The sequence below is a fragment of the Pholcus phalangioides genome, unplaced genomic scaffold (assembly GCF_987345545.1).
Source record: "Pholcus phalangioides strain wild (caught in Gottingen) unplaced genomic scaffold, Ppha-v1.0 ptg000012l_1, whole genome shotgun sequence".
In the NCBI taxonomy this organism is placed as follows: Eukaryota; Metazoa; Arthropoda; class Arachnida; order Araneae; family Pholcidae; genus Pholcus; species Pholcus phalangioides.
This window is the reverse complement of record NW_028301605.1, coordinates 4374842-4397026: the sequence shown is the minus strand read 5'-3', so window position 1 is coordinate 4397026 and position 22185 is coordinate 4374842. Positions and strand designations below refer to the sequence as shown.

The window sequence follows — 22185 nt, the reverse complement described above, 5'->3', positions numbered from 1 at the left end:
CCAACCCGCGGCACGCCGAGGGACTAGGAGTGGCACGTGAACGCTTTCCAGAAATTTAGAAATTTATATTCCGTTTTTAAATCAAAAAAATTCACTTCAACTTTTGAACAATCCGTTTCTTATGACTGCATAATAAGGATGCCAAAACTATACTCAGTATGGTAGGCACTCTTAAAATAATAAATTATGTAATGACTTTCTATTAGATACAATTCCGTTTGGTTTTTCATCTTTGGGCATAGTTGCTTGACGTACCATGTGTATGAGATGCAGGATTGTCGGCATGTGAGACATGAATTGTACAATACAATTACATTGTATATCCATGAACTCTTTGGAGGATACTAAGCCCTCATACAAAGTTTATTGGAGGAGGGGAGGCAAGCAGCCCGAGTCCTCAGGTTCCGGTGTCTATTTCCGACGGGTATAGGTAAATTGAACTGGTCTACCGATACCCATACAAACACAATCTGCATTGCGATAGTCGAATTTATTTCTCAAAAAAAAAAAAAAAAAAAAAAATTTAGAACTCAAAACAGTGACAAACTGAACATTTTTTGCGAAAATAAGAGGGTAGTCGAACAATATTTTGCATGAACGGAGAGAATGTCCTGTGAAAATGGGACGTGTGTATAGCCTGTGTTTTAAAATTCGTAGAGTGGCACGCGCATCGAAAATAATCTAGATTGTGGCACGGCTTGGGAAATGGTTGGCCACCGCTGGCCTAGAGCCACCCTTTTGCGGTTAGATTTATAGCTCCTGGAATATAGGTATACAGATGCTTTAGTTCCATTTACCCGTAGAAGTAAAAGAAATGCCAACAGATTGCAACTCGAAAATGCATCTGAAAGAACAGGTACCCAATGATTATGGTTCACCAAAAATAATGTAATATCGGTCACGCCATGATTCAGTGGTTGTATTTGAAGCCTTTGTGAAAATCCTAACAAGCAGTCGATGGGAAAAATATCTTTAAATTTTTTTAAAAAATATTTTGGGGGAAAAAAAAAATTCTAAAAATTTAAGTTCTGTCTTTTTGGGAAATGGCAAACAAAAATTTCGAAAACTTCCAAAGATGTCCCAAAAATAAACAAAAATGATCCAACAGATATTATCAATGATTTGCAAGTTGAAAGGCTCCCCTTCTCCCTTTTTTTTTCTATGCCCGTGCTTAAAACTATTCAAAATCATAATTCTGCCTTAGTTTTACTTGTTTTACTTCTGAATTATAAAATTTCATGTAATTCCCCCCCCCCTTTATAGATTTGATATCGTGTAATATATACTTTTAGGGGGGGGGGGGGTTGGAACAAAATCAATCGTCACTGTCAAACTGTTATTGGAGGTTAACAGGAGTATAACAGTATAGGAGTATAACAGTATAGGAGGCTGTTATAGGAGTATAAACTGTATAGTATATATAGGAGTATAACAGTATAGGAGGCTGTTATAGGAGAATAAACTGTATAGTATATATAGGAGTATAACAGTATAGGAGGCTGTTATAGGAGAATAAACTGTATAGTATATATAGGAGTATAACAGTATAGGAGTATAAACTGTATAGTATATGTAGGAGTATAACAGTATAGGAGGCTGTTATAGGAGTATAAACTGTATAGTATATATAGGAGTATAACAGTATAGGAGGCTGTTATAGGAGAATAAACTGTATAGTATATATAGGAGTATAACAGTATAGGAGGCTGTTATAGGAGTATAAACTGTATAGTATATATAGGAGTATAAACTGTATAGTATATATAGGAGTATAAACTGTATAGTATATATAGGAGTATAAACTGTATAGTATATATAGGAGTATAAACTGTATAGTATATATAGGAGTATAAACTGTATAGTATATATAGGAGTATAAACTGTATAGTATATATAGGAGTATAAACTGTATAGTATATATAGGAGTATAACAGTATAGGAGGCTGTTATAGGAGTATAAACTGTTATTTCACCACCGCATTTCCTTGTATAGGCCTCGGCCAAACAATATTGTTTAAATAAATGAACATGCAGCCTGTCCAGAAAGTGCCTTGCCCAAGCATTTTTCTCCTGGACTGTTTGTGCTGATAAAAATTTCCGATTATTGAAAATGTCTGAGAATACGCCAAAATATATCATAACATGGCGCATTTACGTTAAATTGTTACAAAATATAACTTTTCATACGTTCCCCTAGTCAGGGCCGTCTTAAGAGCATCATGGGCCTCTGCCTGGGAAATTCTCGAAAAATTCAACTACTTCTCGTTTTTCTGAGGCCCCCTCGTCTCTTGAGCCGTAAATTTTCACGAGGCCATCTGGTCGTGCATTAATACGGCACTGATTAAATGTTACTTTGGGATATCTTTTCTAGAGCTTACCTGAATTTTCTTTGAATTAAAAAGCTGCTTTTCCGTAGTAATCTTCTTCGGAAACGCCATATAATGTCATGAAATCTGTCAGGTCTAAATGACACGGCAAAACAATATTCAGAGTGTCCAGTTGCTTCTCAAGAGAAGTCTCATTCTCAGGTGATTTTCCCGTATTCTGAAAATAATGTAAACAGACAAAATGGTGAAAATGGCGTGCAGTAACACAAAGAAAACTTCAGTGATAATCACAGTATTGATACACGCGAAATAGGAGAGATTGTGGTGTCTTGGAACGTTATTTTTTAAACGTTTTTTTCTCCCCAGTTATTATTTGCTTTTCAGTTCTACTATAATATAATGAGATATGGGTTTAAGAGCGGGCTAAACTGTTCCGAGGAACAGCATTGTTGTTGTCTTGTACCCTGAAATATGTAATGTTGTACCTCGAAACAGGCAAAATTACAACAAAAACACGAATATTACTGGAAAGTATAATGAGTATTTTTTTAAAATATAAATAATTTACATTGAAATAAAACATCAAAATAATCACACAAATATGATTATTTACACACATGCTACCGTTAACGTGATAAATCAGTTATTATGCATAATCACTAATCCTCTCGGAAAGTTTTACAAATTTATAACTTTTACCGGCGATTATGCATAACATCCGAGCGGCGTTAGTAAATTTGATAAATATTGAAAAAAATCATACGTAATGATAATTTGATGAAATGATGAGTAATATCGTAAAATTTGTTTAATGAGAGTTCATTATATCGAGGTGCAATAGTGAAATTTCTTAAACAAGAGTTCTTTATATCGAGTCCTGGTTGTATAATTTGTCAAATAAAGGTAAATTTGTATCGGGGTCCAATTGTAGAATTCGTTAAATAGGAGTTTGTTATATTGGGGTGTGATTATATACGATAACACTAGTCTACAACGTTTGTCTAACGTGGAAAAATTTGATTCCAGATCTCACCTTAAAAAATAGCCATCATGCCCAGTTTTTTTTGTAATATGGTATTTAATTTTGAATACCTTTCAAAATTCACATGTTTAGGCTGTATGTGTGAAACAATATAAGAAATATATATTTCTATTTTTTTGCCATTTATAACTTTAGGAATGGCAACACTGATTTTAGCTGTAATAGTAACCGGTTTCTCTGTTATTTGTAATTGAAGAAGATGACAATGGCTTTTTTTGTGTTTATGTGCAACACTTTGAACAAAAAAATGCAACTAAGTCAATATCAATATCGCGCAAATGCTTTTGGTGTTCCAAATAAGTTTTCCTACCGCCACTTCACATTAAATAGAGACTGATCCAATGAGTACGTGGAGGGGGGAAAGAGGAACTTGTGCCTCTCCCCCAAGACGATCAAAAATATTTTTTTTATTATTTTTGTAAAAAATTAAATATCGAAAGATTGATAAAAAAAAAATGCCTTTCTCAGCTAATTTGATCACTTTCTGTCAACTTAATTTTTTTTTGAAGGTAAATAACTAAAAAAATGTGGTTTTTTTTTAGCATTACTATAGTAGTACGTAATAAATGGCAAATGGGTGACGAAGCCCTTATGCCTCCCTTGTGCTTCCCGCAAAAAGTGTCCCTAGATGCGAATTACATGAGGCAACTACAGTCGAATCCCGTTTTAATGAATACCATTATAGCGAAAATCTGGTTTTAAAGAACAATTTTTTTAATCCCCCAGATAAGTTTACATAGGAACAATTCTAAAAAACAATTGGAAAAAACAAAACAATTCCAAAAACAACAAAGGGGGGGGGAAACAATTCCCCCCCCCCCTTTGTAACGAAATTTCGGAGTAACGAAGTGATTTGTCTGGTCTCTTTGGAGTTCGTTATAACGGGATTCGACTGTATATCAATCGTAAGTACAGCGTTGGCAAGGACTACAGAACACCCCTGGTTGATAATAACATTGTTAATAATTACTTTCTTGACTAGTAAATTAGCAATTGTTCTATCTCTCTCTCTCTCACACACATACACATAGTGCCACCTTCGCGCATGTGCTTACCCGGGCACGGTCCGGGGGCCGCAAGAGAAGAGGGGACCTACAAAAAGGAGATCCGGTTGAACTTTTCTAGGATTTACCAGCTAGGGCCTCCGAAAAACCATTTGATCCGAGGGACCATGATACTCTTAAGACGGCCCTGCGTACACATACACACACACACAAACACAGTTCCCTTTCTCCTTCCCGTTTCATTCTTGTAGACCTAACTAAAAGTAATTTAGAGAGTCCGGTGGCTTGAAGCTGGGGGTGCTCTGGGTGCTGAGCACTCACAGTGAATATTAGCACGGGGTTAAGCACCTTAGAACTGATTTCGAAATCAAAATCTCCTATATCAGGGTTTCTCAAAGTGCGCATCGCGGCTCTTAGAGGTGTCGTCAACCTATGTCAGTGGCGTCACGGTGAGCTGAAGAAATTGATTCGTGTGCCTATTTAAATTTCGGAATTGTTTCTTTTGAAAGTAAACTATTATCAACCAAACTATTCTGGGGGTGCCGCAGATGAAACAGGAATTGTACAAGGGGGCCGCGGGTGACTGAAGCTTCATTACTACTGTCCTATATGAATAAAAAGTCGAGCAACCACAGGCACTAGTATACAGATTTCTCGATTGGATGTTGGTTTTATTGGTGCAAGGACCAATCAAGTCAAACTTTGCTAAAACAAATGGCCATAAAAATAAGATAGAATTTGTTCTTGTCATGAGAAGGAAGTAAAAGCACGTATGTTATAATAAAACAATGTTGCGTGAACAGGTTCCTGGAACGAGTGGGGCGAATCACCGGTGGATGTATACCTCCGCCTGCCCGCCTCTTCGAATAATACAATTCTCCAACTAAACGGGTTGCGAGATCATCCACTTCGCTCCGCCCCCCTGTATTCTCCTATGCCTACAGGTTAGAAACATCTTCTGACGTCACCGTATTTGCAGTTGTTTTGAACAGCTTTCACAAACTCTGAGTGAAAAAGTTTACCAAAGCAATTGTTTCTTTGCGCAAAACTTACCTGAGTCTGTTTATCATCACTGTATAAATTGACTGAGGACTCAATTTCAATTATGAGTTTATCGAATTCTTGCTCATCTAGCATAATCTCAGAAGGGTTATTGTCGGAAATTTTGCTTTCCTCCATCGCATTAATATGGTCATCAACAATTTCGACGTCCTGAAATGGAACAAAAAAGTGTGCGGAAGGAACAAATAAATAGTTTATTCTAAAGTATGAAAGGGTTTCAACAAAAAAGAGGAGTAATTCAATTATAGTTTCGCTTCCCATGAAGTAATAGGGATGAAGCGTGAAAATCACTCTACTCTTCAATTTAAAAATGATAATTGGTAAAATTGGTGCACAGCTTTGTAGGGGTGGGGGACATTCAAGTATTACGTCAGCATCGATAAGGGGGAGGGGGTTTCCGATATGTTGACTTTTGATGACAAGGGGGGAGAGGGAGGTTTGGATAATGCTTTCCTCATCAACCACCGTTAATGAAAATATGAAATATTCTTGATGGCATCATACTCGGTGCGCCAAAAACGAGAAAACCCTTTCAATAGTTTGTGGGCACTTGAAGTAACGTTCCCCCTATTGATAAGTGCCCTACAGAGCCACTTTAGTGATCTCTAAATGTTTCGCGGATCCAAGTTATCTGGAAATGTGTCCGGACCGCTTATGTGCTCTGGAACTGTGCCACGCCTCATTCAAGTGATCCGTAATTATATGTCGCAGATCACTTAAATAATCGGAGAATGTGCCGCGGGTAACTTGAGTGATGCAGAACCGCAATGGGGGACACTTAAGTGCTCTAAAACTACGTCACATGTCACTCAGGGGATCTCTAAATGTGTCAGGAATCGCTTAAGTGTTCTGGAACTGTGCCCTGGGTCATTAAAGTGATCTGAAAATGCCGCTTAAATGCTTTGGAATCGTACCACGGGACACTTAAGCAATCTGTAAATGTGCCGCCTAGTTCATTTTTACAAAATAAGGTTTGAGGATGGCAGGCCGCATCAGATAACTCCCAGGACCATATTTGGTCCACGGGCCAAGGATTTATCATAATATGGCTAACAGGGCGGGTCGCTATGAATTTCTTAAAATGGAATTTTGAGTTCTTAGCCTTGGAATAGCATTGAAATAAGCAGAAATTGATTATAATAACATATAAAGGTATTTTATTTTGAAATTTTGATTTTTTTAAAAAATATTTTTTGCATTTGAAAAATTATTTTTTGATCGTTTTGGGGGGGGGGGGCAGGAGACCCCACCATTATGCCCCCCTCCCCGCGTAGTTTCTGATCCCCACCAATATGTAATAGGAGGTAGGGGGGGCAGTGCTGACGAAATTTTGCTGACAAGGGAGGTCAGGGTTTTGCTGACAATGAGGGAGGGAGGGGGGGGTCAAAAATGGCTGAAAATTTGCTGACGTAATCCTTGAACGGATAACCATGAGATATGGGTTTAAGAGCGGGCTAAAATGTTCCAAGTTAAATCATTGGGGTCTTGTACCCTGAAACATGTAACGTCGTACCTCGAAACAGGTAAAATTACAAAACTAAAAACACAATTATTACAATACAAGAAATCATGGGCCCAGGAGCCAATGATTCTCTTCAGGCGGCCCCGCATACACACACAGTTCCCTTTCTCCTTCCCATGCCACTCTTGCAGACCTCCCTAAAAGTAATTTAGAGTGTCCGGTGGGTTGAAGCTGGGGGTGCTCTGGGTGCTCAGCACTCACAGTAAATTTTAGCACGGGGTTAAGCACCTTTGAAGTGATTCCGAAATCAAAATCTCCTATATCAGAGTTTCTCAAAGTGTACATCGCGGCTTTTAGAGGTGGTGTCACGGTGAGCTGAAGAAATTGATTCGTGTGCCTATTTAAATTTCGGAATTGTTTCTTTTGAAAGTAAACTATTATCAACCAAACTATTCTGGGGGTGCCGCAGATGAAACAGGAATTGTACAAGGGGGCCGCGGGTGACTGAAGCTTCATTACTACTGTCCTATATGAATAAAAAGTCGAGCAACCACAGGCACTAGTATACAGATTTCTCGATTGGATGTTGGTTTTATTGGTGCAAGGACCAATCAAGTCAAACTTTGCTAAAACAAATGGCCATAAAAATAAGATAGAATTTGTTCTTGTCATGAGAAGGAAGTAAAAGCACGTATGTTATAATAAAACAATGTTGCGTGAACAGGTTCCTGGAACGAGTGGGGCGAATCACCGGTGGATGTATACCTCCGCCTGCCCGCCTCTTCGAATAATACAATTCTCCAACTAAACGGGTTGCGAGATCATCCACTTCGCTCCGCCCCCCTGTATTCTCCTATGCCTACAGGTTAGAAACATCTTCTGACGTCACCGTATTTGCAGTTGTTTTGAACAGCTTTCACAAACTCTGAGTGAAAAAGTTTACCAAAGCAATTGTGTCTTTGCGCAAAACTTACCTGAGTCTGTTTATCATCGCTGTATAAATTGACGGAGGACTCAATTTCAATTATGGGTTTATGCAATTCTTGCTCATCTAGCATACTCTCAGAAGGGTTATTGTCGGAAATTTTGCTTTCCTCCATCGCATTAATATGGTCATCAACAATTTCGACGTCCTGAAATGGAACAAAAAAGTGTGCGGAAGGAACAAATAAATAGTTTATTCTAAAGTATGAAAGGGTTTCAACAAAAAAGAGGAGTAATTCAATTATAGTTTCGCTTCCCATGAAATAATAGGGATGAAGCGTGAAAATCGCTCTACTCTTCAATTTAAAAATGATAATTGGTAAAATTGGTGCCCAGCTTTGTAGGGGAGGGGGGGGGCATGCAAGTATTACGTCAGCATCGATAAGGGGGAGGGGGTTTCCGATATGTTGACTTTTGATGACAAGGGGGGAGAGGGAGGTTTGGATAATGCTTTCCTCATCAACCACCGTTAATGAAAATATGAAATATTCTTGATGGCATCATACTCGGTGCGCCAAAAACGAGAAAAACCTTTGAATAGTTTGTGGGCACTTGAAGTAACGTTCCCCCTATTGATAAGTGCCCTACAGAGCCACTTTAGTGATCTCTAAATGTTTCGCGGATCCAAGTTATCTGGAAATGTGTCAGGACCGCTTATGTGCTCTGGAACTGTGCCACGCCTCATTCAAGTGATCCGTAATTATATGTCGCAGATCACTTAAATAATCGGAGAATGTGCCGCGGGTAACTTGAGTGATGCAGAACCGCAATGGGGGACACTTAAGTGCTCTAAAACTACGTCACATGTCACTCAGGGGATCTCTAAATGTGTCAGGAATCGCTTAAGTGTTCTGGAACTGTGCACGCATCATTCAAGTGATCCGTAATTATATGTCTCAGATCACTTAAATAATCGGAGAATGTGCCGCGGGTAACTTGAGTGATGCAGAACCGCAATGGGGGACACTTAAGTGCTCTAAAACTACGTCACATGTCACTCAGGGGATCTCTAAATGTGTCAGGAATCGCTTAAGTGTTCTGGAACTGTGCCCTGGGTCATTAAAGTGATCTGAAAATGCCGCTTAAATGCTTTGGAATCGTACCACGGGACACTTAAGCAATCTGTAAATGTGCCGCCTAGTTCATTTTTACAAAATTTGGTTTGAGGAGGGCAGGCCGCATCAGATAGCCCCAGGATCATATTTGATCCACGGGCCAAGGATTTATCATAATATGGCTAACAGGGCGGGTCGCTATGAATTTCTTAAAATGGAATTTTGAGTTCTTAGCCTTGGAATTGCATTGAAATTAGCAGAAATTGATTGTAATAACATATAAAGGTATTTTATTTTGAAATTTTGATTTTTAAAAAAAATATTTTTTGCATTTGAAAAATTATTTTTTGATCGTTTTGGGGGGGGGGCAGGAGACCCCACCATTATGCCCCCCTCCCCGCGTAGTTTCTGATCCCCACCAATATGTAATAGGAGGTAGGGGGGCAGTGCTGACGAAATTTTGCTGACAAGGGAGGTCAGGGTTTTGCTGACAATGAGGGAGGGAGGGGGGTGAAAAATGGCTGAAAATTTGCTGACGTAATCCTTGAACGGATAACCATGAGATATGGGTTTAAGAGCGGGCTAAAATGTTCCAAGGTAAATCATTGGGGTCTTGTACCCTGAAACATGTAACGTCGTACCTCGAAACAGGTAAAATTACAAAACTAAAAACACAATTATTACAATACAAGAAATCATGGGCCCGGGAGCCAATGATTCTCTTCAGGCGGCCCCGCATACACACACAGTTCCCTTTCTCCTTCCCATGCCACTCTTGCAGACCTCTCTAAAAGTAATTTAGAGTGTCCGGTGGGTTGAAGCTGGGGGTGCTCTGGGTGCTCAGCACTCACAGTAAATTTTAGCACGGGGTTAAGCACCTTTGAAGTGATTCCGAAATCAAAATCTCCTATATCAGAGTTTCTCAAAGTGTACATCGCGGCTTTTAGAGGTGGTGTCACGGTGAGCTGAAGAAATTGATTCGTGTGCCTATTTAAATTTCGGAATTGTTTCTTTTGAAAGTAAACTATTATCAACCAAACTATTCTGGGGGTGCCGCAGATGAAACAGGAATTGTACAAGGGGGCCGCGGGTGACTGAAGCTTCATTACTACTGTCCTATATGAATAAAAAGTCGAGCAACCACAGGCACTAGTATACAGATTTCTCGATTGGATGTTGGTTTTATTGGTGCAAGGACCAATCATGTCAAACTTTGCTAAAACAAATGGCCATAAAAATAAGATAGAATTTGTTCTTGTTATGAGAAGGAAGTAAAAGCACGTATGTTATAATAAAACAATGTTGCGTGAACAGGTTCGTGGAACGAGTGGGGCGAATCACCGGTGAATGTATACCTCCGCCTGCCCACCTATGTGAATAATACAATTCTCCAACTAAACGGGTTGCGAGATCATCCACTTCGCTCCACCCCCCTGTATTCTCCTATGCCTACAGGTTAGAAACATCTTCTGACGTCACCGTATTTGCAGTTGTTTTGAACAGCTTTCACAAACTCTGAGTGAAAAAGTTTACCAAAGCAATTGTTTCTTTGCGCAAAACTTACCTGAGTCTGTTTATCATCGCTGTATAAATTGACGGAGGACTCAATTTCAATTATGGGTTTATGCAATTCTTGCTCATCTAGCATACTCTCAGAAGGGTTATTGTCGGAAATTTTGCTTTCCTCCATCGCATTAATATGGTCATCAACAATTTCGACGTCCTGAAATGGAACAAAAAAGTGTGCGGAAGGAACAAATAAATAGTTTATTCTAAAGTATGAAAGGGTTTCAACAAAAAGAGGGGTAATTGAATTATAGTTTCGCTTCCCATGAAATAACAGGGATAAGGCGTGAAAATCGCTCTACTCTTCAATTTAAAAATGATAATTGGTAAAATTCGTGCGTAGTTTTTTTCGTACAGAAATTTTCCTTGTATCGCTTAAACTGAAATTCGTCGAGATATTGACTAGTGAAATTTTTGATTTTTGTCATGCTTTACGCGATGTAAAATGACCATCTCTTAAAATAATGGCCGAAAATCACGAATTTCAATCATCGATAATTTGGCGAATTTTCAAAATTACATAGAGAATTTCTTTCAGTATATACCTTTATATATAATTAAGGGTATCTAGGATAAAAGATACCGTAAAACCGGGTGAACTGAAAAAGTAGTGTGAATAACAACGAAACTTTGTAATAGCACAAACATATACACCCAGTTTGGCGAAAAAATTAAAAACACCCTGCCACTCACCATTAATACCGTGTGGGGACCTCCTCTGGCTTTGATGGAAGCAGATATTCTTTGAGGCATGGACTCTACAAGTTACGCAATCCTAGGAGGAATGTTAGCCCATGCTAACGAAATGGCAGCTCTTAATTCCCTCAGATTAGGAGGGGGTGTTTCGAAGCTTTTAACAGACCTTTCAACTTCGTCCCAAGAATGCTCAATTGGGTTGAGAACGGGTGATTGAGAGGGCCATTGAAGCAATCGAAAGTCTAAATTGTGCCCCTCAAACCAATCTGAGACAATTCCAGCCCCTTAGGAGAATGCATTGTCCTGCTAGAAATATAGCCATCATCATCAGGAAGCATTATTTCCATTAACGGGTGGGTCAGCAACGATGTAGAGGTAAGTGCTTTCAACGACGGATATTTCCAATGGAAATAAGGAACCAAGAGTATACCAGGAAAATGCTCCTCAGACCGTGATTCCGCCGCCACCCGCTTAAACGGTTGTTATGTGGTATGCTGGATCTATGGCATCGTGCTGCTGCCACAGACGGATCCTGCCATCAACGCCATGGAAAAGAAACCTTGACTCGTCAGACCAGACAACCTTCTTTTGTTCATCAAGTTTTCAAATTACAATTTCGCCGTTCTCTAGCCCACAAAAGCCATAATATTCGGTTGCGGCGAATCAAAGGAACTTTTGTTGGTCATCGGCTGTTAAAACCAATTTCTTTCAAGATCCATCTTGTATAGCGTACGGGTATGCTTTGCGATGATCCTGTGTTATATTGCGTTGTAGCTCTTCTGTTGCTACATACCATGAGTACAAGTTGCCTGACACCTTTCGTTAACAAGCGATATTCGCCCACTATTCCACGTTTTTTAAGTTTTTTGGCTTAGCTGCAATTCTTTGAAGACTTGAGATACTATTGTACGAGAAAGCCAAGAAGGTTAGTAGCTGTACTGAAGTCGCCCCTTATGCACCCACAATCATGCCGCTTTCAGAGTCACTCAAATCTGTTGTTTTTCCCAAGTGAATTGCAATGTTAACTGGTTCTTCCTCTAGAAGAAAGCTTTTTATCAGCAAATTTGGTTTATTACGTCAGTGCACGTGCTGCACGGACGAGTCGAAGTTTGAGTGAGAGGTGCTCCTAATTTTTCGGCCACTGAGTGTATTTGGCATGTATATTTTTTATGGGCATCTTCTTTCAGCCACCTCGTTGGGCTTTTGGCCTGTTGTTTGTATTTGTTATAACTGAGTTTGACTGTATTAACTCTCTTCGTCGGGACTACAGCCTATACCTTTGTACACTATAAAAGATAAGAACGGAATTGATACTTGCCTCCGGTTCAGTTCTAAAAGATTCGCATGAAGTTTTATCAAAGTTGGTAGAGACATCACGAGCGGATGAATCTCTATTTGTATTAGCCAAAGCTGAAAAAGAATAGATATTCAATATCAATTGCGTACTAAAAAATTTCAAAGCAAACATAACAAAATTCGTAGCGAATTTTTATGAATATCAAAACGAGAAGTAAGGTAAGGGAAACAAACGCTACTGGGGAAAATGGACTTGCCCTAGGGAGTTGTTCGGAAGCACGTGATATTGCGTCTGGGAGTCAATCGGTTGTTTTTTCATCTGCGTTTGCGAGTAAAGAAGGGCAACGTCGCGTTATTCTTTTTTTTAGAGGCAGGAGTTGGAATTCGCGGAGTGCCTCGGTGAATGAAGAACATGTAGAACAGTATACGGAAAACATGCACCGTGTTCCAATTATTGAGATTTAGTTACCGCTCTAAAAACTCATTCACAAAGAAATTGCATTCTTTTAGAATGGGAAAAAAAGACAACTTTTTTGCAACCAATTGTGGGAAAGAGAATGGAGTTGTCAGGTTTACCATACGTTCAGAATGTATGGTCACTGTGCTTGTAAACGGGACTTTCGGAAAAAGTTATTATTTGCCATCACTATTTTACTTAACCGCACATGCATCTCGCACACATTCCTCTGCGGAATATCCGAACGAATAAGCAAATGTCGAAACGTGTTGTGTGAATTTATGTATTATGCACGGCTCTAGAGTATTTATGTTATCAGAGTTGTGAAAAGAATAGATGAGAATAGATAAAAAAGGGGTGCCTGTTTCGTGTTCTTGCTGGTGAGATGCCATTTGGCTTAGATATTCGGAAGTAAATATGATGAACGACTTGAATTTTCATGTTATGTAAGTATCATGTTGAAGGTCTGCTTGTTGTCTGCGAAGAGACTTTTCCAAAAGAGAGACAGCTGGCTCACATTCGCGCCTTTGTAACCAACCACTACTATGCCGCCAACAAGGTTCGAACCTCTAGATCCTTACGACGAGACTCTAGCACGATGCACATACTACAGCACAGCGGCATCATATGAATACTATAAAATGTAAAGGCAATCGTGTTTCATTTGCATATAAAATATTTTTGCTAATGGAATGGAGACGTAGGGCTACAAGAAAGTAACAAGATTGAAAGAGTACAGAGCCGCAACTAGGGTGGGAAAGGAGGGGGGGGGGGTTCTGATGACCCTGGAGCAAGACCAAAAAGGGGGGCAAAATTTTCTACTTGGCATTCAAAATTACGAGGAGGAGTAAAGACAATATTGATGATTGTCCACTCAATTTTTGTTTCTAGTTGCGGCCTTGCTGGAAAGGTATCCTCATCCTAAAAAGAATGAGAAAGACTATCAGCATCTCACTTACAGCCTGAGGATGTCGAAAGATGCCCATACATAGTAACAGGAAAACTAAATGTGACAGAAGCGTTGTTGAGAACCGTTGATTTTGTTGGAGTTAGAAGAGCATCGTTCGAGTCACCTGGAAGATCTACTTCTGTTGAAGATCTAGATGACGATGGTGAACCGCCATCGGAATACAGGTTGTCATTTGATGGCAAGTAATTAATAGCCGCATTGCACTGATGCGATACAATGACAAATTGACGAGGAACAGACTCAGCTGTTTGAGGATTGCAGTTGGTCCCATTCTTTCCATAATATTCTAAAAATAGGCAAATATGGTACAGACAAAACCATACATAATTCCAAGTATTAGAACATACATACATATTTCTAAGTATTAGAATTTTAGAAAACAAAAACGCATTACATATGTACACACCTCGAATCATTTGCGAAGGGGGTACACTGTGAAGCTCGGTGTCCGCAATGTACTATCAAGCAATGAGCTTTGCAGCCCTTTCTGTGAATACGCCTCTGCGCGTGTACTATCACGCGCAGAGGCGTATTCACAGAAAGGGCTGCAAAGCTCATTGCTGCAAATTTGAGAAATGAGTGGTCAAGAAAATTAAAGTAGAATGGTGGCAGAACGATAAATCCACAGCTGTGTAAAGAGCGAGGGACTAGGTCAGTGAGTGAGCAGAAGCGTAAGCTAGAGAGTATGCAAGCGTATGAGTGACCAGAAGAGTAACTAGGTCAGTTAACGACAAGAATAGTGACGAAGAGAGCCTGAAACAGGGCAAAGGTAAGTGAAACTTCAAAATACCGCTGAAATGACCGAAAAATTACGAAGCACTGCTTCAAATCGCAGTGGGTTTAAAAAAAAAAAAAATGTCCCGCGAAAAAAAATACATCTTTCATGATTATACTGACCATATTTCTTTCGAGAAAAGTACGGAAATTCGATATCCCAAGTAGGAGAAAATACGGGAAATTGCTAATGCTCGCTAAAAATGATGCCAAAAACCAAGAAAGTTGCCATCATTGAATTAATCGCCAATAGATCGCCATTCGTGGGAAATGAAGCAGTAATGCAGATTGCATGAATGAGTGAATATGAACGCCAGAACTTTGCCACTGGACTTATCCCGTTGCCGAGATCTCTTAAATCCCAGCTTCGTGGCAGAGTCCGGAACACTTTATTTTGTGCCAAAAAAGAAAAAAAAAACCATAAAATTTTGAAAACATATTTTCCCCGGACAATTGGGTACCGTAGCGATTAACAGATTTTGTGGTGATTACAGACGAGATGGGGTTAAGAGTTGGAGAAAAGTTTATGGGTTTCATTACGACGGATGACTGTACACATATTAGGATGGAGGTATATTTTAAAAGCAATTGGAGTCCCTCCCCCCCCCCCATGCCATCTCTGTTATCTTACACTTGTCGATACAAAAAAAAAGCAAACGAAATGAGAATCTTATTGTGAAGTACAAAATATCCATCGGAGTGAGTCATCTCGCTTAACACCTTATTGGTGAGCAAATGGGTTTGACAACTTGCGGACCAGCATCAGTTTTATTGGGTTGAGTTCACTCGCTCCGGAGGTGGATTTGATGAGAATATACGAAATCGAAATATTGTGTGGGGGGGGAGACAACGATTTCAATATTGAAAATATTATACAGTATTACAAAGCATGTAAATAGTAGAAATTAGATAAACATCGTGAAAAAAAAATAGGCGCTGAAAATAAAGAAAAATATTGGAATTTCCCTTAAAATACGGGTCATATGGTCACCACAGTTATAAAATGAAGTGTTTTCGATTCACTTACCCTCCACGGCATCCTTTCCTATCTCGAAATATTTGTACCTGTGATCATAATGCTTCTGTATGAAGCGTGTTGATGAATACATAGATGCCATGAACCTCTGACGTGGTCCTGTACTTTTTTTTGTATTATAATTTGAATCGCAAAAATCTGCATAGTTCTAAAAGAAAACACTCAATGAATACGACTATACCATATGTACTGAATATATTTTTTTCAAAAATAAATAAGAAGTGTGACGGATAGAAGAAATTTGGTTTTCGGCACCAAAATTAGTGATTGACAAGCTTCTGTGTATTCATCAGTAACTTACAATGTATAGTTTTCCGTCATCTTCTTTCCAAGCTTTGTTTCTGCGATCTACGCAATCCAGCTGGAATATTCTGTTATCTTTGTGTGTCCAACACAAATTGGGATATTTGTGTTCATCCAAAGCTTTCATCACAAACCTCAGCAGGTTTGAACCACTCTTCGGCATTTTTTTATGCTATTTATGAAAGGCAAAAAAGTTAATATAACAAGGAAATGTACAGGGTGGTCATAAAAAATCTCCCTTATAAACTTATAAACGAGCATCTACAGATTGTCATTTTTGAGAATTATGCATAAAATGGACTGGAAGAAGTGGTCTATTTTTAAATCCCTTCATCATATTAATATGTTTTATGAATGGGGCATGTCAGTACTTACCGAAAGAAAAGGCCACACGCTGTATCTTATCCATGCATATAGGGGGTGGAAAAACACACAGGTGTTGGTTGGGCATTTGTGGGCACGATCTCTGGTTTTTAATATTACATACAATACAAATACAACGCCACAACAGGCAAACTGCCCAACGAGTTGGCTGAATTAAGAACACCATGGATCCCCGAGCCATTTTTTGGAGGCCCTACCTACTACTGCTACACCACACATGCACCCCGCCCCGGCGGAAATCGGCCAAAACTGGACAAGGGGCAAACAGGTCTTAATCATTGTCCCTGCCCTAAAAGTTATTCTACATCTTTATAGTGCAACGAATACTCACTCACAGTCGAATCCCATTATAACGAATTCCAAGGTACCGGAGAAATCACTTCCTTATAACGAAATTTCGTTATGAAGGAATTCTATGTTTCTGCATTGTTCCAAAGTAAACTTATCAGTGGGATTAGAAAAGTGTTCGCTGAAACAAGATTTTTGCTATAACGGTATTCGTTAAAACGGGATTCGACTGTATATACAAAAAGAAAAGGAAAGGTAAATATCTGCTGTAGTTTGTTTTTCTCCAATTTCTATGCGTTCCTACAGTTCAAAAAACTACAATTAGTTTATAAAGAGAAGCTCGTTATCACGACAGTTCTCCCTCTGTTTCTGTGAACTGTCGTTATAACGAACTTTTACTGTATTTTCAAATGTGCTTCCAACAATCGTGTCAATGATATTAAAAAAAAAAAACCCCACGTAGTTACGATTACAGGAAACTAACTTTAAAAATATCAAAAAGCAACCTATTTTTTTATAGCATACTGTCATTACCACTGTTTAAAACTTGTAAAAATGATGGAAATTATTTTCATTGTTTCGAAAAACAATCGCGAGGGAAAACATTGAAGATTTTGGACGACAAAAACCAGATAAGAATGTCAACAAAAAATCGAAAGTGATCGGTTTCGATGGTGACAACATATCTATTTGTACGGAAGATAACATTCACACATCTTTGTAGATATAACATAGAACAGCGTTTCTCAACCTTTTTCAACTCAAGGACCAGTAAAAGTTTTGAAGCGATTCGATAGACCAGTGTTTCTTAACCTCTTTTGCCCGTGGGCACCCCTTGAACCATATTTTTTTTCTCGTGGCTCCCCTGTCTTACCCAGAGTTTTCAACTCTCATCTAGAAGCAAGACACTGTATACGTATTGAAATGATTTTTTCAGAGAATTTGTACTGAACGAAAATTTTGCAAAGAAAATTGGCCTCCAGACCACTAGCCTGGAATTTATTGATCTCCCCGCTAGTCCGAGTTCTATCAGGACCGTCTCAACATCATGGGGCCTCTACCTTAGGCAAAGTGATGCTATGGTAGTCCCATACTTTAGCTGGAAATAAACAGCCTACATATTTCCTACTTATTTTCAAAATTAATATTGTAGTATACAAAATATCATAAGGTGGGGTCACTTATGGGCATGAAGCCCCTGGACATGACCCCTCATAAGAGTGGGACTGACGAAGCCCGGGGCCTAATATGGTTTACATCTTTTTTTTTTTTTTTTTTCATACAATAAATTTCATATAGAGAAATTTAGCCGGGGACTTGAGAAAAACCCCATCCTAGGGAACTTGTTGCAAAATGTAGGCGGTGAAGCCTGGGCGGGTCCATGCCCTAAAGAAGGCCCTAGTTTCATGGGTGATTTTGTTGGATTCTCTCTCTCACTGCAAGTGTTAGTCACTAATATAAAATCTTTATTTCTCCACACCTTAATTTTTCTTCTCAGCTCTCCAAACCACCTGTCATGGCCCCTTTCTCCATTTTCTTCCGTGGCCCCCTTGAAGTATCCCAGTACCACAAGGGGGCCATATTGTCCCCGGTTGAGAACCACTGCGATAGACCATTTGTGTCCCGTATTACGGGACATAACAGTATTTTTGGTGGGGGCCGACATTTTTTTTATACATTTGTCTCATTTGTTCAACGACACTTATTTCAATTTGTAATAAAATAATGAATAAACACCGGCGTTATAACTTTTTATAAACTATATCAGCTATAATACCCGGTGCTGCCCGGGTTTTATTTAATTGCATTCACTTTTCAATTGAGCATTGAAAAAGTGACAAACCATTACAAAGGCATGAACTATCAAGCATAATACTGGCAGCATTAAAGAAATGGCAAACCATTGTAAATGCATATACAAGTCTGAAACGCATTGCTAGGGAATCACGGTAAGCTAGGCAAGGAAAAAGTAAAAAGGACTTTGCCGTGCACCAGAGCATTAATGTTCGTTTCTTCGACTGAGATCCCACAAGGCCTGATTAGTCCTCCACAAGGTCATGTGGAAAATTTGTGAAACACAATAAAATGCTTTATTTTATGTTGCTTCTCTGTCCTTATTGGTTGTCCTCACTTTTAGCCTATCTGCCGCCGGTGATTTTCATGCTACAGTTGCCGTTTGAACGCTATTTAGTGTTTTTCACAATGGAGATCACATTCCAATACAAAAGACTTGGTGTTGCCATTTGATATTTTCGAAATTTTCTCACTGTAACCGTAACTGTTAGAGTGACACTGTTGTTTTCCATATCATTCTTGAGCGCATACCTCAAAATACCTTATGCCAAAATTTCATTCAGTTTCTGTGAATGGTATGATAGTTAGGGGCCCCATATGTCGGGATAGTTTTTTTATAATCACCCTGTATATAGATTATGATATAATTAGCTATAAATATAAATATTCATCTCACATATTTGTCAGGTTCAACTTCTTTTACAAATTTTAACAACAGTTGATGATTTTGCTGATTTATTGCAATGTTTTCGAAGACGGTTGTCAATGTCCCATATTTTACCGTATTCGGATCCCGGTTCCACGTACTTTCCCTCAATTAAATTTGATCACCAAGTCACTTGAAAATTTCTTTCTTGAAATATGGTTTTGTACTGCGATTTGCACCAGCCTTTTTATTTTATTTTTTTTCCCATCCCCCCCCCCCCAATTTTAGCATTAATTTGCAAATTTGTCGTAAATTGCATTTTTATTAGACAATTAGTGATATCCTATCCCGTATTTTGGACAACTTTCTCCAGCATTTTCCTCTATACCGTATTGTACGCCATAGTATGAAGGTATAATTTTCATTTGGACCCACTGTTTATTACTAATATATCAATTACAAAAAAATTAATAATTTTTCATTGAGTTATAATTAAATTATAATTTATGTCTGCGGACCACCTATGGAATCGTCGCGGACCATAGGTCGAGAAACACTGATATGAAGGTACACACTGCATAAAATTTGGAAATTAATTTTTAAAGGGAAACTCAACAGGCTTTTCTGAGGGAGATAGGGAAACCGTACCCTCGCAATCCAGGAGAATACGAGAATACGCTAGACCAGTGTTTCTCAACCTGGGGTATATTGCCCTCCCTTGCGGAAGGAAAATTCTGACGGGGGGGGGGGGGGTCTTGGGTGATAGCATATGAAAGAAGAACTATGCCAGGTATCTCAAGATGTAGGCTATACGAAATATTAACCTAAATATTGTTTTTCTTGACCCATTTATTCTGTAATAATTTTTTAAAACGTACACTTCAGTGCATAAGAAGCATTTATTAAGCACTCGTCTGTATTTAGAGGTCGGAAAATATTAATAAAAGCGGGTTTTCTGGTATAAAAGGGGTTTTGATGAATGCGGGGGGGGGGGGTAGGAAGTCAGCATTTTTTTTTTTATAGAATTCTGGCCTATCCGGCTTTTCTGTTATCCTGCCTAGCCAGGGCCGTCTTAAGAGCATCATGGGCTCCCGGGTCAAATGGTTTTTCGGAGGCCCTAGCTGGTAAATCCTAGAAAAGTTCAACCGGATCTCCTTTTTGTGAGCCCCCCCCCCTTCTCTTGCGGCCCCCGGGCCGTGCCCGGGTGTGACCATGCGTTAAGACGGCACTGGGCCTAGCCTTCTGCCCAGAAAATGAAGGCAAATAATTTCTTTTTTTAACTTTTTGCATAGTATTCTTTTTCACCATAACAGTAGTTGTAATTGCATTGTAAGTTTAAGAAAGCTGAAGAGTTGAAGCTGAAAGTTGCTGAAGTTTGTTTCTTTTTTTGATGACAAGGGGGGGGGGGATTTGAATAATGCTTACGTCATCAACCACCCTTTATGAAAATATGAAATATTTTTAATGACATCTTACTCGGCGCGCCAAAAACGAGAAAAACCTTTCGATAGTTTGTGGGCACTTGAAGTAACATTCCCCCTATTGATAAGTGCCCTACAGAGCCACTTTAGTGATCTCTAAATGTTTCGCGGATCCAATCGATCTGCTTTGGAACTGTGCCACGCATCATTCAAGTGATCCGTTATTACACGTCGCAGATCACTTAAATAATCTGAGAATGTGCCGCGGGTAACTTGAGTGATGCAGAACCGCAATGAGGGACACTAAAGTGCTCTAAAACTACGTCACATGTCACTCAAGGGATCTCTAAATGTGTCAGGAATCGCCAAAGTGTTCTGGAACTGTGTCCCGGGTCATTTAAGTGATCTGTAGCTGCTTAGTTCATTTTTACAAAATTAGGTTTGAGGAGGGTAGGCCGCATCAGATAACCCCAGGACTATATTTGGTCCACGGGCCAAGGATTTATCATAATATGGCTTACAGGGTCGGTCGCAATGAATTTTTTAAAATGGAATTTTGAGTTCTTAGCCTTGGAATAGCATTGAAATTAGCAGAAATTGATAATAATGACATATAAAGGTATTTTCTTGTAAAATTTAGATTTTTTTTAAAAATATTTTTTGATCGTTTTGTGGGGGAGGGGGCAGGAGCCCCCACCATTATGCCCCTGTCCCCGCGTAGTCTCTGATCCCCACCAATATGTATGTAGCATGAGGTAGGGGGCAGTGCTGACGAAATTTTGCTGACCGGGGGGGGAGGAGGTCAGAGTTCTGCTGACTTTTGCTGACAATGGGGGGGGGGCGGTCAAAAATGACTGAAAAATTACTTACGTAATATTTGAACGGCCCTAATAGCGGCAATTTCAGAGGGACGGTACATTTTAGTATAATTGGTGGTCAAGAACATCAAATTATTACGGGACAAGGACGGTAAAATTTGAATAGCCCGAAGGCGTCAAAGCCACAAATCCGCCTCTGAGTTTGCATATTTATCATCGGAAATCATATTTGTAGATCTCATAATCAAGAGGCACTTCTATACACTTGAGGCACTCGGACCGTGCCAGGGTAGTCCACGTTTTAAAACGAAACTAAAAGAAATACGTGAAAATGACTATATTGATGGTCTTGGTTTAGATAAGGGTCTCCACAAGAAAAAAAAAAAATCTAAAAAGGGTGTTATACATGAAAAAGGGTTAAGAAATGTATGATTTAGGTATCAGAATAATCTGTATTAGGCCTAATATTTATGAACTTATAACGCCGAAAACTTCGATTTTGTCGGAAAACTGAAAAGGCATTAAGCTGTCTATGCTTTGCAACACTGAGGCAACTTTTTCTCTTGCGAAAGTGTGGCTTTGCTTTCGGCACTATTAACATCAAGTCCAAATATATAAATTATTATTTTAAATTAGAAGTCACTTACCGAGCTAAACTTGTGAAGACATCCGAATCCAACGAACGCAAGCAGTGGAATGATAAGTTAGACTGAAGACTTGTGATAGTCAAGATATGAGGGTACGGGAACGAAACCTCTCCTAACCAAAACAAGAGGAAATATGATCGATGTTTTTTCCGA

The 22185-nt window shown here is 39.1% G+C and overlaps 2 protein-coding genes across 3 annotated transcripts in view; both read right to left on the bottom strand.

The window, feature by feature from the left end:
* The window catches only part of LOC149079177 (uncharacterized), a 51111-nt gene extending 40178 nt beyond the window's left edge, over nucleotides 1–10933 (bottom strand). The window contains exons 1-4 of one of the 2 annotated variants that reach the window (XM_089239952.1): nucleotides 10501–10933; nucleotides 7872–8030; nucleotides 5427–5585; nucleotides 2379–2544 (exon numbers count right to left, since the gene is read on the bottom strand). In XM_089239952.1, the coding sequence (XP_089096078.1) occupies nucleotides 2395–2544; nucleotides 5427–5585; nucleotides 7872–8030; nucleotides 10501–10626 (594 nt within the window). In that variant the 5' untranslated portion in view covers nucleotides 10627–10933 and the 3' untranslated portion in view covers nucleotides 2379–2394. The remainder of the gene's footprint in view (nucleotides 1–2378; nucleotides 2545–5426; nucleotides 5586–7871; nucleotides 8031–10500) is intronic. The other variant, XM_089239950.1, reaches the window with a different exon arrangement.
* A 2878-nt stretch (nucleotides 10934–13811) lies between these two features.
* Nucleotides 13812–22085, bottom strand: LOC149079176 (uncharacterized). The gene is made up of 4 exons (XM_089239948.1): nucleotides 22033–22085; nucleotides 16033–16206; nucleotides 15723–15879; nucleotides 13812–14207 (listed from the first exon to the last, which is right to left on the bottom strand). The coding sequence occupies exons 2-4, from the start codon at nucleotides 16195–16197 to the stop codon at nucleotides 13903–13905; spliced, it is 627 nt and encodes a 208-aa protein (XP_089096074.1). The 5' UTR covers nucleotides 16198–16206; nucleotides 22033–22085; the 3' UTR covers nucleotides 13812–13902.
* Between the last annotated feature and the right edge of the window lie 100 nt (nucleotides 22086–22185).